The sequence below is a fragment of the Stomoxys calcitrans genome, chromosome 2 (assembly GCF_963082655.1).
Source record: "Stomoxys calcitrans chromosome 2, idStoCalc2.1, whole genome shotgun sequence".
Lineage (NCBI taxonomy): Eukaryota > Metazoa > Arthropoda > Insecta > Diptera > Muscidae > Stomoxys > Stomoxys calcitrans.
Window position 1 is genome coordinate 164,790,347 of NC_081553.1, and position 17,039 is coordinate 164,807,385.

The window sequence follows — 17,039 nt, forward strand, 5'->3', positions numbered from 1 at the left end:
TAGAAGTAATGATTTTTTTTAACTTGTTTGCAGGCTGGAAGAACTCTACTATCATGCATTCAGGATGAGTCCATGACGGGCGATAAGGAGAATGCCCATAATGTCAGCAATTTACTACGTGGCCAGTCCTCAGGTCTATGGAACAGCAGTGATGACCTGTTGGCTCAAGTTCGGCAAATTTGTGGCGATCGCCAGTGGAGGCGCAATGTATTTGCCATACTTTTTTGCAACAGTGATCAAAAAGTCAAGGAACAATCCTCGCTTCTTGCCAAATGCCCAAAATTAAGCGAACCCTTATATGAGTTGCCCACCTACGCTGACATTGAGACCTATGAGGACGGCGCACAATACCAAAGGCCACAATCACTACAGCATATGGTCTACTTATGTCTGGGCAACGACAATTTGGCCTATGTACGAGCAAAGTATTTCAGCGGCTTGAATTTCTCTACACAAAACCTATTGTTCTGCGGCGCCGAATCGCTCAATCAGTTGGACGTGGAGAGCTTCCTTTATGCAGCCGCTATACAGGCGAAGCGAGCATTAGAAGTTGATCGTGAGGCTTTTGACAATTATCAAACCGGAAACAGTTATGCCGCAGGTAGGCCTAAAATTTTACCCTTTGTCAATTTGCAACAACTTTTGTGCACTGAGGAGCAAAGTCAATGGTGGAACAGTGCATACTTGGTGTATAAGAATCTTAGCAGTGGCCACAACCTGGCCGAACTACGTGCAACTCTGCAGTACGGCATTGAAGCTGTTCGTGGTATTAATGGTCCAAAACTAGACATGGCCATAGTGTTTAAGCTTGGTCAAATATTTGTGGCACGAGCCCAGGATATTGTCAAACCGGTGGAAAAGGCATTCTTGGAAGCCAGAGCAGAGTCCATCTACAAGTACGGCCTCAATATGATGAAAATGCACAATAAGGGAGTACTCGAGCCTTTCCGCAAATACTTCAAATATGCCAAAGCCAATTCATCTGTGGCCGAAAGAGAAGTATTTTCCATGGCTGAGGATGCTGTTTCCTATCTGGCATCGCGTTATTTTAAGAAATCCGAATACGAAGATCTAATTGATGAACTATCTGGGATTCAACTGCCCTTCGCCACATATCTGCAGGCGGAAGCGTATCGCAAATTGGACGAGGCCAGCAAAACGCCCAGAAAGACTAAGCGCATATATTTGGATCGTGCCAACGAGTGTCTCAATCAAACATTGGTATTGTTGAGGAGTAGCGCCCATGCCGACCCGAATCATCCATTGAATTCTGTTATTCACAATGAGATAAGAAGGCTTCAACAATCGACCGCACGTTATTTGAACGAATCGTCTTCGAATAATTTTAGTCCCATTGCGGGTCTTAATAATTCCAGTACTTACGAGGATGCTGAGGCAGATTTCAATGCTGAGAGCTCACTTTTGCCAACGCCCAGCCTAATGAGCCAAAACCGTTCCAGGCGCGAAACTATGGCCAACAATGCTCTACTAGTCCAACAAAACCATGAACTGGAAGCCTTAGTTAAACAGATGGCTTCGACGCTAACTCTATTAAAAGAGGAAATTATAGAAACTCTCAAGCCCGAACTCCATGAGGTAACCAAGGAAATAACAGTTATAAAAGACAAAATATCAAATTTGGAAGATGCCATGAAAAAGGTTCGAATTTCGTCCAATCCACCTTCAAGGGACGACGCATCCAATGTTTTGGACGACTTATACATCATTGAAGAGTCTCTGCAACAACAGATGTATCAGCAGCAGCAACAACAACAGCATACGCCAAACCAGTTTGGTCCAAACTCAATGCCTGGTGGAGCTGCGGCCAACATGATGACGAATTCACCATTCATGGCACAGCAGCAACGCTTGCAAGCCGCTGCCGCCTACAATAGTCCCATGTTTCCGCCTACACCGAATTACCCAATGAATTTCTATGGCCATAGTCAACCATACATGATGACACCACAAAGTGGTCCTCCCGGGATAAATCAAAGAAATCCCGGACTACCCACAATGCCATATTTAGATCCCACGGTCCCACCGGGAGCTATGAATTTCAGTATGCCTCCACAATCAAATCCCCTATTGCCACCACCAACCCAGCCGCCCAACATGGCATCAGATCCATCGAGACCAAGCAGCCTATACAATCTGCTTCAACAACCACCCGTTCCGATAACACCAAGCACCGTTCCGCCTTCCACAATGCCGCCATTCTCCACACCGCTGACGCATTCATTGGCTGTGCCGCCACCAATTGCAGCCGCCACGAGCGTTGCTCCCTCCATTCTGCCACCCACTACAACCATTACATTCAACAAGCTATTGAATAATCAGCCAGTTGAGAAGGGTCCCCCGGCCAATGTTGTTATAACCAGTTCAGATCCACTACCCAATCCGCATAGCATTTCGCTACAATCACAACAGACACCGTTGAGTGTTACCATACCATCCCATCATATCAAACCTAGCTTGGTCAGCCAACAATCGGATCCCTTCGTAGGGCAGTCTGTGGCCACGACAGTGCAAAAACCAGCCGCCTCAACTGTAGCCACAACATCATCAACTCTCTTTGGATCGTCCATTACCTCGTCAACGTTCAGTTTTAAACCCCATATTGCTGCTGCAGCAGCTCAATCCAGTGCAAATTTGTCCAGCGAAGGCAATACCTATAACAAGACCTCCGACAGCATTGGCAGCGACTTCAACAAGTCCGGTGGAGATGACGTTGAATATGATCCTCGACCAGACTTTAAACCCATCATTGCCCTACCTGATGAAGTGGAAGTACGCACTGGAGAAGAGGATGAGGAGGTTATGTTCTGTCATAGGGCCAAATTATTCCGCTTCGTTGATAAGGATTGGAAGGAACGTGGCATCGGAGACATCAAGATTCTCAAAAACAAAGAAGGCTCCTCACGCATACTCATGCGCCGTGACCAAACCCATAAAATATGTGCCAACCACAAGATAATTCCCGAGATAACGATGACAGTGCCCAAGAGTGATACCAGCAAATGCTTTATATGGGCAGCACACGATTTCGCCGATGAGGAGGTGCGTCTGGAAAAGTTTTTAGTGCGTTTCAAGCTACCCGAAACCGCCAAACAGTTCCAAGAGACTTTTAAGAAGGCCCAAGAGGAAGCAGAATCCCTAACGAAGAAAGATGAAGAGAAATCAAATCGCCCTGTGGTGAACGTTGCAACTGCAAAACCCCCAGCACCATTCTCACTAGCAAAATCGACGGCCACTAATTTTGCCACCAGTACACCATCCCAAAAAGGTGATATAGCTGAGTCTCAGCCCAAACCCGTTTTCGGGAAGCCGCTTGCAGGGTCCGTTGCAGCATCCAACGCCCCAACGGCAACTGCAGCTTCCAAGTCGTTATTCAGTGGCTTGAACTTATCTACAAAAACGCCCAGTAGTGATGTTGCCAAAGCGACGAGCACGTCAACAGTCTCCCCATTTGCTACATTCTCATTTGGCACTTCATCCATATCGGCCACTTCCTCAACAACCACAACTACCAGTTCTTCGACCACGGCATCACCTTTCGCTAGTATTTTTTCAAACCTCAACAAGTCGACCACGTCGACATTCGGTCCAACAGCCGCAATCTCCTCTTCTCCCAGTGTGACCTCTAACGATACGAGTGTCGTTGTGAATAAATCCAATGTGTCCGATGCCGAAGATGATTATGTGCCCACAGCGCAGTTCAATCCTGTCATTGCATTGCCCGAATTGGTGGAAGTGACCACGGGCGAAGAAAACGAAACCGTGCTCTTCGAGCATAGGGCGAAGCTGTTGCGCTTCGACAAGGAGGCTGGCGAGTGGAAGGAAAGGGGGTTGGGCAACATTAAACTCTTGCAAGACAAAACAGACGCCAATAAAGTGCGTTTGGTTATGCGTCGTGAACAGGTCCACAAGCTGTGTTGTAACCAGCGCATTTACAAGGATACGCATTTCAAGTACATCAAAAACTCCCAGACTGCCGTTTCGTGGGCGGGTCAAGATTATTCTGAAAACGAATTGGTAACAGAGATGTTGACGGTGCGCTTTAAGCTCCCCGAAACATGTAAACAATTTTTGGATGCCATTGAAAATGTACAAGCGAAAATGAGCGGCAACGGAACGTCCGCCTCGGAGGATAAACAAGCTCAAAAGAAATCGGAGGAAAGCAAGGCCACAACCAAGGGCTTTGGTGATGCATTCAAGCCCAAAGCCGGTTCTTGGTCTTGCAAAGATTGCTATACCTCGAATACTGCAGAAACTTTGTATTGTGTTGCTTGTGACTGTCCAAAGGATGATACGGTGCCTAAGAAAGAAGTCAAGTCAAATATACTTGCCCCCAGTGGCAAAACTACATTCAGTTTTGGCTTTGCCCCAGCTGCGCAAACAGCCAGCACAGCATCGAGTGCTGCCACAAACGCTACATCCAAACCCCCCATCACTTTTGGTATGCCACCAATTAGCTCCACAAATGGAACTTCTGCGGCTAGCTCTACTTTGATGTCTACAAAAACGGATGCCACAAAACCAACGGTTCCCAAGGAGCCTAATGCCGGATTTGGGGACGCATTCAAGCCAAAAGCTGGCTCTTGGACATGCGAAGGGTGCTATTTGTCAAACGCGGGAGATGCCATCTATTGTAAGGCTTGTGATGCCCCTAAGGATAGCACCGTTCCCAAAAAGGAAACAAACACTAGCAGTGTGCTGGCACTTTCAAATCCAGCACAAAAGTTCAGTTTTGGATTTAATGCCGCTGCTACAGCTACTTCCTCGGAGAGTGCAACAAAACCGCAGGGCGGTTTCAGTTTCGGCTCTACTCCCGTGAGTGCTGCCGGAGATAGCTCGGCATCGTTTTCTTTTGCTCCGCCCACAGCAACATCTACAGGATTGGGAAGTGTTCCAGCTACGACAACGCAACCCGGCAGTGTGCCTCTGGGCAAGAGTACCTTTAGTTTCAGTTTGTCATCCACGGCGCTGGAATCACCGGCAATGCCATCCAGTGCAAGTGCCACAACCACACAAGCGCCACCAAATGCATTCTCCTTGGACAAAAAAGAATTCAGCTTTACACTCAAACCCAAAAGCCCCGGCAAATCTGGTAAAAGCCCTTTGAAGTTAGGTGGTGGTGATGCCGATGCCGATGATGATGGCGATGGCGAGTATCACGAGGAAGAGGAAAATAATACCTATTTCACACCGGTGATTGCATTGCCTGATAAGGTAGGTGTATCCAAAAATTAGAGTGCAGTCACTAATTCCCATTGCATCATGAAATTTCTTGTTTTGCAGATTGAAGTGAAGACGGGCGAAGAAGATGAGGATCTCTTGTACATACACCGAGCCAAGTTATACCGCTTCACAGAGGGCGAATGGAAGGAGAGAGGCTTGGGCAATGTTAAAATTTTGCGTCACAAGTTAAATAAAAAACTCCGTGTAGTGATGAGACGCGAACAGGTGCTCAAAATATGTCTCAACCATGTTCTCAATGATGATGTGGACTACAAACGTAAGGATGAAAAGTCGTGGCTGTTCGTTGTTAACGATTTCAGCGAAGGCGCTGTAGAATTGGAGCAATTTTCATTGCGTTTTAAGACCAAAGAAATTGCCGAAGCATTTATGGATATTGTGAAAAAGGCATTGGATGGCACTGCCGAAGCGATTGAGACACCTGCAAATACCTCTATAACAACACCAACCAATACGGCAGCTCCATCAAGTGTACTCAACATTTCCGACGAAGACAAGAGGACAGCAGACAAACTCAAGTTACCCTACGAATTCTTTACAGCTAAGCCCACTTGTGCGGGTTGCCGAGGTTGTGACCCGGATCAATTTGTTTTCGCTTCCGACAATAAAGGCGAGAACTTTGTTCATCAAGACGACATCAAGAACCCATTGGAACCCATGGAATTTCCCGCACTGAATCTTCTCAACAAGTCGGCAAATAGAACAATTCTAAAACAAAGCACATTGTCGCCTTTGTCGGCCAAAACAGAGAAGGAGTCTACGAAAATAAATGAAAGCATTTTTAGTGGCTTTGGAGGGGCAAATTCGACAACATTTGGAGAAAAGCCTGCCAATGCAACGTTTTCGTTTGTAGCTGCTCTGAACAGCACCAGTAAACCCGCAGAAGAAGCACAAAAAACGACTGCAGGCTCAGGCGGTTTCCTATTTGGCAGTGGCTCCACTCTGGGAAATAACTCAGCAGCAACTGGTGCCTCGATTTTCAGTGGTGCCGCCCCAGAAAACAAATCGGCTTTTGGCATTAAGACAAACCTGTTCGGCAACGTCAGCTCCACAACTAACGATTCAGCAGCTGATGCTCACAACCCTGAAAAGACTGCAACAAAATCCATATTTGGTGGCACCGCCACAGGCACATCTTCTGGATCAATATTTGGTGGCAAAGCAGTGTTTGGCTCTCAATCCCCTGCATTCGGCACACCCTCCTTGAACGATACGACCAAATCAATCTTCGGCAGCTCCAATAATACCACCCAAAGTATTGGAAGTGGCAATTCTATTTTTGGTTCATCGATGACAAGCAATGCGACCAACAGCTTTGGAGGTTTAGCATCTAATACCAATCAAGGCTCAATATTCGGATCTAATACAGCGCCATTCGGCACTGCCTCTAAGGATCTTAAGACAGGCTCGGCTACCCCATTCGTTGACCTATCAAAAACTTCTACAGCAGCAATAGACTTTGCAAGTATTGCTGCCAAGGCTGACAGCGAATCCGTTTTGGGAAAATCAACCAGCAAACCTGGCCCTGGAGGCTTCATTGGTTTGACAAATCAGGATGCTTTCTCAAGCTTCAGCAAACCCCTTAAAGAATCGGACACATCCGCCAAAAATACCTCCACCTCGAAAGCCAATGAATCGCAGAAAAGCGTTGATGGAGGAGAAGGGGGCGAAGAGAATGATGAAAATTATGATCCCCATTATGATCCCATTATAGAATTGCCAAATGAAATTGTTGTGAGCACTGGCGAGGAGGAAGAGACCAAATTGTTTGGGGAAAGAGCTAAACTCTACAGATTCGATGCCACAAACAAAGAGTGGAAGGAGAGAGGTAAGTGTCAACTAGTATTCTAGCTGTAGCGTCTGCTAACCCCCCATACCTTCTGTTCTGTACTGTATTGTGTGATAGGTGTGGGCGAATTGAAGCTATTGGCACATCCCGCCAAGAAAACATATCGACTGGTCATGCGTCGCGAAAAAATCCACAAATTAGTGCTAAACCATGCTATCACTGGCGATTTCCATTTTTCAAACATGAACAACAGTCCGCAGAGTTTTGTCTGGGCCACCATGAATTACGCCGAGTCGGGCGAGGGAGAGTTGGAGAAGTTGGCCGTACGCTTTAGTAAGGTTGAACTTGCTGAATGTTTTAGCTCGAAACTGAAGGAATGCATTGAGAAGTGTAAACAGAACGAAGGCTAGAATAACTCCATCTGGAAACAAGGCCAATATTTGAAAATGCCGTCTTTGGAGCCAGAGCTAGTTGAGATGTCCTCATCGAATCATTAATTCAACAATTTTGATTGTTATTACAATGAGTTAGGCTTACATTAAATATTTAAGTTATTTGCCGGGTGTAAGCTGATGATTTAACAGCGCGCGCTTGGCATCTTGTCTTATTTGCTGTATTTAATATATACATGTTTAGATTAAATTATTTTTAAGTATTCTTTACACACCCACACACACACCCACAATTGTTTCTTTTGTTTTCGTCGATAACAGGCCAAAATATTTGTCCCTTATACTTCGTACTTCATTCATGTTCAACATCATTTACCGCTTGCATGTGTGTGTTATGAAAGGACATTGTTAGTTTTTACAAATCATTCGTTGAAATTCAAAATTTATTTTACGTTATACATAATTCCAAAATAAAAACAAAGAATATATAAACAAAAATACTTTTCATTTTGTACTCTGTATTTTCCATACATCTTTAGTCTAAATTAGAGGAAAAGAAAACTCGCCTCATCGATCAGCCGCACAATAATGCTGCGTTCGTAGACAATGAGGCCGAGGGCAGATTTAATTCTTCAACAAGTATCTTCTTGCGGTACATAAAACCGATCGCCGCCGGAACTTTATGGTCATTTGTTATTTAAAGTGTAATGAGTCGATTGAGGAGGGTAACCCATGACATAATTACCAGGTAGTGAGCCGTATCAGCTGAGTACAATGGGTTTTGGTTGTGTGTGCGTATTATAGTTAAGAACCATATACACACAAACAACAAGAAATGGCGCGAACTAGTTACACAAAATCAGAGTTGCACTAATCGCTCATTTTGACAGATAGTGCACTCACATATTTTGTTGTTGGGCAACTGCCACTACCTGTAAATGAATATATTTTGGGGTAACCTTATTTATTGCCTACTGAAGTTGTCGATATTTTGCTAAAATTAAGACTTCGGCTACGCATTTTGTGGATGCTATGTTGTGATTTTTAGCGCAGTGTTTGTTTTTAAATTTATTGTCGTTGTTGTAACATTGTGTGGTAGACTGATGCGGTAGCCCTTGCCGATGAAGGACTCAATCGGCTCAATCCAGTACGTACAAACGGCCGCCATGGGATTGTTAAATTTAAGGGTTGGTATTCTATTGTGCTTTCGAAATAGTCGCAGAAATCTTTAATTGTTCCGCGAGCTGAAATTGACGGTTATGTTTTTATTTTCATACCAAAAGACGTTTTTTATCTGCATTTATAGTTTTATTATAATATTTTTGAAAATAAATAAGATAACAAAAGGAAACAACGACCCAAGACAAATTTAAAAGATAGGAGCAGTTAGCCAACAACAAAAAATGCACTATCTGTCAAAATCAGTGATAAGTGCAACTCTGATTTTGAGTATGTTACTGGTTGGCGCCATTTTTCTTTGCTTGTGTGTGATGTGGTTCTTAACTATAAAGCAGACAGATAGTGTACTCCGCGAGAAAAAATTGTACTCAGCTGTTTGCTGTACACTACCTGTGTAAGTTTGTCTTGCAACGAACCATTGAAACCAATAAAATAGAAATGATGCCGACAATGATGTCAAGCGTTGCCACGAAAATTTCTTTTTCCAATTTTCCTCACTATATACTGAGTACTACTTTTTCACCTATTTTCCTCCACCGTTTCGCCGACGTCTTTTTAAACGGAGTTGACAGCATTCCGCCTGAAAAGCTGAACAGAAAACTCAGCTTGAACAGAAATCGTTATATGTTTTTCCTCTCTGGCAACTCTACTAAAAAAATGAAAAACACAAAGAGGAATCGACAAAAATAATTCTTCTAATAGCCTTAAATTCTTCTTTTATTAATTTTATTATAAATATAAATAAAATGTTCACAATTATTTAGGAAAAGTGCTATCAATACCAATTTATTCGTATAACAATTTTGCCGATATTCTTTTTCATATTAAGAAACACACGCTATCACGCTTATTAATTGATTTTACATACACATATGTATCCGAAAAGTTTAAGAAAAAACAAGAGAAAATTCTCTTACGCCATTGTTAAATCCTGCTTATACTGCTAATTAAATACGGTATTAAGGCTCTCTTCAGCTTTATAAAGGAAAGCAGCTGATTTTAACGATGTCGATTATCGTTAAAATTGCCTACTGAATACTATGTTACGTACCCCCTTAACGGCGCTAAGTTGGTATCCGGCAGCTAGCGGCAAGACCTCAGACGGTTCCAACCCACCACACTTAGCCCGAGGGACGAACACTAAAATTTGTCAGAAAATGCACACAAAAAAAAAATGACAAACAAAAAAAAAACGATCATACACACATAACACACCATTTTTGAACGAAGGAGCTTGGTCTTATGCCCCTACACTTGCCCGCCCTTCCATGGTTCTTAATGTCCTTCACCCCACATCGTCCTAAGAACCCCGAACTCCACACACACTCACCTTATCAACCTATAACCTCAGTTTGCCTCCTCATCTAAAACAAATTAGCACATCATATTGATCTTATACACAGATTACAGAAATTACATTTATTGACATATAAAAATGAGAGGAATTATTAGTTAAAACTTTGAAGCTAAAAATGTTGATGATTTGGGTATATAAAAAAAAAAGGTCTTATACAAAACAAAACATAACAAAAAAAAACACTAACACACATAAGTCACTAAAACCAGATTAACTTTACTTGTGAATCATTGGTTCAGATTTGCTAATTTAAAAAAAAACCTAGACAGTAGTTATCGGCCTTTTTGGCGCGAGAATATTACTTTATGCCTATCTAACTAAAAGAGCTCTCTTAATCAGGTTCTGACCTCCACTTTATGAGATCTATACAATTAGATTACTTCCCTGTCTAGAAAGTTAAAAAAAATAACGTACAAATCCTACACTCACTCTTCTCTTTAATACAACTGGTCTTAATAACCTTTACAAAATCACAAAAAAAAACTTTAGATTAACACCACAAACGACACTAACACATATCTTAACCTATTGTATTATAATTATTTTTGGTGGTCCCTTTTTTTCAGCTTTTGATTGGGGTTGCCTTAGAGGCAATTATACATGGCCAGATGACCAAATTCTGGATTGAGACAGCCTGCCTGGTAAGTATTCTTTTCAAACTTTATTACCTTTTTGGCAGCAATTGCTTGGTTATTTTTTTTTTATATTTCTTCGCACAGGCACCTTGGTGGATGGGATAAGGCTTGGCACAACACTTAGCTGACTTGGAACACAAAATGGAAGCTTTGACATCAAAAAGGAAACCTTGGAACACAAAAACGCTGGCCCCCGTCAACGGATCTTGGAGGCCAGTATATTAGTGATTTGGTTTGGTTGTGGGCTATTAAAGAATTGCCACCAACTTTATATTTAATAAAAGAAATTATTACTCTTTTAATAAAAAAAATGTTTTTAATAATAGTCTTTATCTTATGTTAGGCTGTTTTAAATCAACGTCTGCCTTTTGTTATTCACACGTTATTCGATTGACGCTAACACTGTGATCACTGGACTGCACTTGAAATTAATTGTCTCTCCAACGACTCACGACGACTTTTACCCCCCGCCGTTTCTGCCCCAGTCGCTTTTATACCCTCTTTCGGGTGACGCTCTTCGTGTTTTCCCCCCATTTTCACAAATTTTCCCTCTTATTTTGTGTTTACATGTCTTGCCTTGGGCCTACCAACAAAAACCGCAGCCATTATGTCCCTCCGCCAGACGCTTTTAGATTAGGCCGCTGCCACATACAACCCCATCAGTGGCAACTCCGTCACTCCGTCAATGTTATCTGATGGCAATACCATATAATCAGATGTTGAAAAAAACACGTTGCTTTTTTCTTCGTCGACCACCAACGCACAAGCATCACCAAGCAAGACCGAAAATTCCAATAAAAAAAAACCTTTTTGGCCGGCGTTATCCAAGGCATCCTGCCACAAACCCACAGTTCGCCACAGCATCAATCGTGCCAATTTGGAATTCTACGTGGAATTAATCCATGAGACAATAATACTGCTCGCCGAAACGAGCCATCATGCAAATAATTAAATCAAAAATAATATATATCTGGCCAGGGTCCATTCACAGGATCCCTGCGGCATCCCCGCTAAATCAAAGGGGGCACCAGACATACAAGTGGGAGACAGCACCGACGCGGAATTCCCATGGAATGCGCTGAAAACCCTTTCATGCCGGCGACCGGCCGAATAGTACACCCATGCCCATCCATGCCTGTGTCCGAGTCACCCCCGCCCCACACGCAACAAAACTTCGGCCTTTTCCTTGGTCTCCAAATAAAAGGTCGATGTGCGTGTGTGGAATCAAATTAAGGTAAGTATGTGACATAATAACAATCCCTCTGATCCAATGAACCAAGTTGGCCTCTATCCCCAGGTGACCTCCAGGAAGCAATTTGGATCTGAAACCCTCCACGAGCGCATGAAGCACACGGGGCTTGTTCCATCCATAACACACCAGGTAAGTGCAATCCCAATAGATCCTCTGTGGACACAAAAACCCAACTCATACAAAAGGCCCTGCCAATGGCCACCTCATACATCCGTGAGCAGCACCACCAGGGCTGCCGTTGAGATTTTCACGAAAGAGGTTAAATAAAACAAATATTTCCCTTTTCGTTAAGACAGGGTTCCCCAAAAAGTGTGTTCACTTTCTTCATCTAAAAAAAAAACCATAAAGTCTCAACGCCTTATTCTCTAAAAAACAACTGAATAAACAAAAAGGTACGATAATTTCGTTTAACACAAATATATCGAACAGACAATTAATAGAGAAAATATCTCCAACTAATAAACAATAATCATAAAAATCGTGCTTTACGCTGAGTACTCTTTTCAGCTTTTCGAGCGGAACGCTGTCAAACTCCATATAAAAACACATCGCTAAGCGTAAGCTAAAAACACGCTGAAAACAGGCTGAAAAAGTAGTACTCTGTTTATGGTACGGAAATGACAAAAAAGGCGTAAGTGGAAACACTTGAAACCATTACCGGCATCCTTTTTGTATTTTTCATTGTTTTTAATGATTCGTTTTGCATTACTAACTTGTGAAAAATAAATTAAATAGAGAGAACAATAAGTGCAGATAAAAAAAAAAGAACGTGTTTTGTCAAGGAAACAAAACCATTTGATTGCTGTCAAATTCCGCTCGGGGAACAATTAAAAACTTGGCGGCTAGTCCGCTAGCAGAATAGAGTACTAACCCTTAGGAAAGTCTCGAACAAAAATAAGCGAAAAATGAAGAAATAAAACTTTAAGGTCCGTTCACCCAAATTCACAGCCAATATTCCTTCAGAATCGTATGTCAAACAAAATTCTACTCACAAAAAAAAATTATTGATAAATTTTCTTTGAAAATACTTTTGTGGGCCCAAAGTTAAAAAGAAATAATACAAATCTTTTAAAGGAAAAAAAAAAAAAATTCAAAAATTTTGTACGAAAACTGACTAATATCTTGGATCAAAATTTCTAAATTTAAAAATAGGTTGAAAAATGGCAACCAAAAAGGGCCGAGCTGTCATACACTAAAAAAAATGGTTGAGAGAAAAAAAAAATATGATAAACATTAAACCGGACGTCGAAATGGCAAACCCACGTTAGTGCCATGTATGACCACATGTTGAAGAATGACATGGTCGCGGATGATTGTCTCTCTACTCAGAGAAGTTTATTAGTAAAAACACACGGTTTCACGGTCCAGCCGGGTTAAAGAATATTGAATGATTTTAAAATTACCTAAAAAACAACCGCGGTAGTCAGCTTGAGGATTTAGAAGTCAAATCAGAACATAAAAAAAATTGCACTTAGAAAAACAAATTGAAAAAAAAAAAAAAAAAAAAAAATTTTTCATAGTTCGTAGTACGTGGGGAACTCCCATGCCCTGAGATCTCACAAGCCGGGCATATCCTACTCAGATCATTTACTGATATTCAGATAGCTTCGCTGGCTGGTTGAACTATGTTCATTACCCTGTGGCCGAAAGTAGCCTCCGTGGGTCAAAGCACCATTCACGGCTCGGGTTACACCACAAATGCTGGTAATGTTTCTAGACTCCAGGTGCAGTCACGTTCAACCTTACAGCTTTTAGCCTCTGAACTCACTGAATCTTCTCGGGATAGGTTACTCTCAGAATAATTGCGGGTATCCCCAAACGCAAGTCTATGACTTTTCGATGACACTCACTCTCGTACATATAGGACACTTCACAATATTCATTAACCTATATTGCACTTGGTTTCATTAGTCATCACAGTCATATTGCACTTCATTTTATACCTTAATATCCTTCGCATGGTGGCATCCCAAAGGCCTGCCTTGTAGTGTCTCCAACTCGTACATATTATTTCCTACGGGTTTGACTACTCTACACTTCAGAAATTTTCTACAAAACTTGGCATTCACATTGTTTTTGAAGTCCGATAATGGGTGGTTTCTACGGAACACTTCCTGACCGGGGACAAACTTCACACGACGGGCTCTCCCATTATACCGTTTGGCACTCGTTTCGTACGCACTGTGCATGTTCCTCTCAATGTTTTCCCTCATCAATGCTAGTTTGTCACCCTTTTGTAACTGCAGGATTTCGTGGTCTGTCAATGATCTTAATTTCCTGGCCAGCTTGTAGTCTGTCCCACTGGTATACATGTTAAATCCGAAGAGGGCAAAGAAAGGGTTTACTCCTGTGGCCGAATGCACTGCTGTGCGTAGGGCACACTCTATTTCGGAGAGATATAAATCCCAATCCCGATGATCTTTCTCGACGTATGTTCTAATTGCCGCCAGTACAGACTGGTTTACCCTTTCCGCCGCGTTCGATTGAGGAGAATAAAATGCGGTCTTGATATGGTTTATTTTGTAGGCTTCAATCATTTCTTCAAATGCCTTAGCGATAAATTGCTTTCCATTATCGCTATGGATGGTTTCTGGCACTCCAAATTTATGAAAGATTTCGTGGACTAAGTACTGCACTACATTTTGGGTCGTTGCCTCTCTCATAGCGTACAAAAAGGTAAATTTTGTAAAATGGTCCACTACAATAAAAATGTACGCATTTCCTTTTTTGGACCTGGGATATTTCCCCAAGAAATCGATATAGAGTTTTTGGAATGGTCTCTCTGTAATTACTTCATTTCCGATCTCTGGTCGTAATATTTGATTAGTGGGTTTTGTCTCTTTGCAGACTTCACAGTTACGAACATATTGACGTACCTGGCTTGCCATCTTAGGCCAATAATAAAAAGTTCGTAACCTGCCCAAGGTTTTGGCAATTCCACCATGGCCTGACGTCATATCACCATGAGCTTTTTCGATCAAAACATGTGATATATCTTGCGGAATCCATAACTTCCACTCAAACTCCACATTAGTATCTTCATCCGTTTTCATTCGTTTGTATATTTTCTCGCCATCTACTCTAAGGTCTGGAAGTCTTTCCTTGTGGCTTAAAATTGTCTCTCGTATTTCTACATACTCCTCGCTTTCAAACGCGGTGGTTTCAAAATCCAATGACTCTTCATTATCAATTTCTTCTACTTCGATTACCCCTTCTATCGGCATTCTTGACAGCGTGTCAGCCACGATATTTTCCGTTCCTTTACGGTGCTCGATTGCGAAGTCATACGCCTGTAGCTGTAGGGACCATCTAGCTAACCGTCCGCTTAGATCCTTTAGAGACATAAGCCATTTCAGGCTAGCATGGTCTGTAATGACGGTAAACTTCATCATTTCGACATAAGGTCGAAAGCGTTTTATGGCCAGAACTGCTGCCAAACATTCTTTCTCTGTTACTGAGTAGTTTTTCTGGCAAGAATTTAATTTTTGGGAGTAAAAGGCAATTGGATTTTCTTCTCCTTCATTGTTTCTTTGAAATAGTACTGCTCCGATACCAGTATCCGAAGCATCGCATTGTATGTAGAATTCTCTTGAAAAATCCGGATGTCTAAGTACCGGGGCTGAAGTTAAGGCTTGTTTTAATATTCGAAAAGACTCGACTGCCATTGGGGTCATCGTGAATGTCTTCCCCTTTTTCAATGTATCGGTCAGCGAGGCTGATATAGAGGCAAAGTCCTTGATGAACCTTCTATACCAGCCAGCTGTTCCCAAAAAACTGCGAACTTCCCTCGGCGATTTCGGTAGACGTATTTCGGATATCGCCTTTACCTTTTCCGGATCTGTTTTTAACATACCTCCACCTATGATAAAGCCCAGGTATTTTAATTCTTTGAAGCAAAAGAGGGACTTCTTCAAACCTACGGTTAGATTGGCCCTCTGTAAGCAATCGGCAACTTCTCCAAGTATCTTAATATGAGTTTTAAAATCGTCGGCGATAATAAGTAAGTCATCCAAATAGATAAAGACATTAGTTTTCAAGCGTGCGGGTATTACCTTATCCATGAGTCTGCAAAGGCGCTGGGCCGCATTGCATAACCCGAAGGGCATGACGCGAAATTGATACAGCGGTCGACCTGGAACTGTAAAGGCTGTATATGGCCTTGCCTCTTCCTCTAATTCGATTTGCCAAAAAGCAAATTTCAGGTCGACACTGCTGATGAAGTATGTTTGGTCTATCCTACTTAAAATGCCGTCAATATTTTGTAACGGGTAAGCATCTTTGATTGTTAGTGCGTTCAATTTTCTAGCATCCAGGCAAAATCTATTCTTGCCTGGCTTTCGTACCACAGTTGTCCTGTTGCTCCAGGGTCCATCGCTTTCCTCTATCACTTTAAGTGCCAACATGTTGTCTATCTCCTGATAGACAATTTCTTGAACTGCTGGTGATAGGGGATAATGTTTATCCTTCACGGGAACAGCGCCTTCTACCAGTTTTATAACATGCTTTTCGAGAGTAGTGCATCCCAGGCCTTTCTCCTCAAAAGAGGGAAATTTCTTTACTACTTCCTCTAGCTCCAACCTCTGTTCTGCTGATAACTCGTGCATATTGGCAGATTCTTGGCTTGAGTCACCATGAATTTTTTTCTGAAGTTCAGGATTTATTTCTTCGATTGCAAAAAGTTCGGGCGCTAGATTGAATGCCCTCCAAAAGTCTGCCCCTAGATATAGATCCTGCTCCAAATCTGGGCATAAATACAAGCATATTTCTTCTTCTTTATTATTATATTTTATGGGGATGTGAACCTTACCCAATATTCTGTGTGGTTGGCCTGAGGCCGTTCTTATATTTGCAAAGTATTGGTTTATTTCCAATCCGATTTCTTCTGCCAATTCTCTACATCCTTTCCCCAATAAACTAATTGAGGCCCCTGAGTCTAGCAGACCTTTTATATTCCGGCCTCCCAGCTCAACAACGGCGTAGGGTCTAGGGTCTCGTGTGGATTGAAACTTAGACAGAGATTCGCAAATTAGCTTTATCAGTGTCTTGTTCTCTTTATGTCTTTCTCGCATTTTTATTATTCTTTTATTGTTCTTCTCTTTATTATCTTTCTTTGCTGATTTTGCGGTAGTAATCACCGCGTTATTGTCTTCGTCCCCAAAAATTCTCCTTTTAACTT

General features: G+C 42.2%; 1 protein-coding gene and 1 long non-coding RNA gene across 4 annotated transcripts in view; both read left to right on the top strand.

Annotated features, from left to right (window-relative positions):
- Positions 1-7,726, top strand: part of LOC106087615 (E3 SUMO-protein ligase RanBP2) — a 77,106-nt gene extending 69,380 nt beyond the window's left edge. For both annotated transcript variants that reach the window (XM_059362309.1, XM_013252730.2), the window contains exons 3-5: positions 34-5,232; positions 5,302-7,087; positions 7,166-7,726. In XM_059362309.1, the coding sequence (XP_059218292.1) occupies positions 34-5,232; positions 5,302-7,087; positions 7,166-7,458 (7,278 nt within the window). In that variant the 3' untranslated portion in view covers positions 7,459-7,726. The remainder of the gene's footprint in view (positions 1-33; positions 5,233-5,301; positions 7,088-7,165) is intronic.
- Positions 7,727-11,302: 3,576 nt separating this feature from the next.
- On the top strand, positions 11,303-12,701 carry LOC131995055 (uncharacterized). Of its 2 annotated transcripts, XR_009397108.1 has the most exons (4): positions 11,303-11,845; positions 11,909-11,992; positions 12,160-12,255; positions 12,371-12,698. It is a non-coding gene; the product is annotated as an uncharacterized LOC131995055 (long non-coding RNA). The 2 variants fall into 2 exon arrangements; XR_009397107.1 differs by having other exon boundaries at positions 11,306-11,845; positions 12,160-12,701.
- Positions 12,702-17,039: the final 4,338 nt, after the last annotated feature.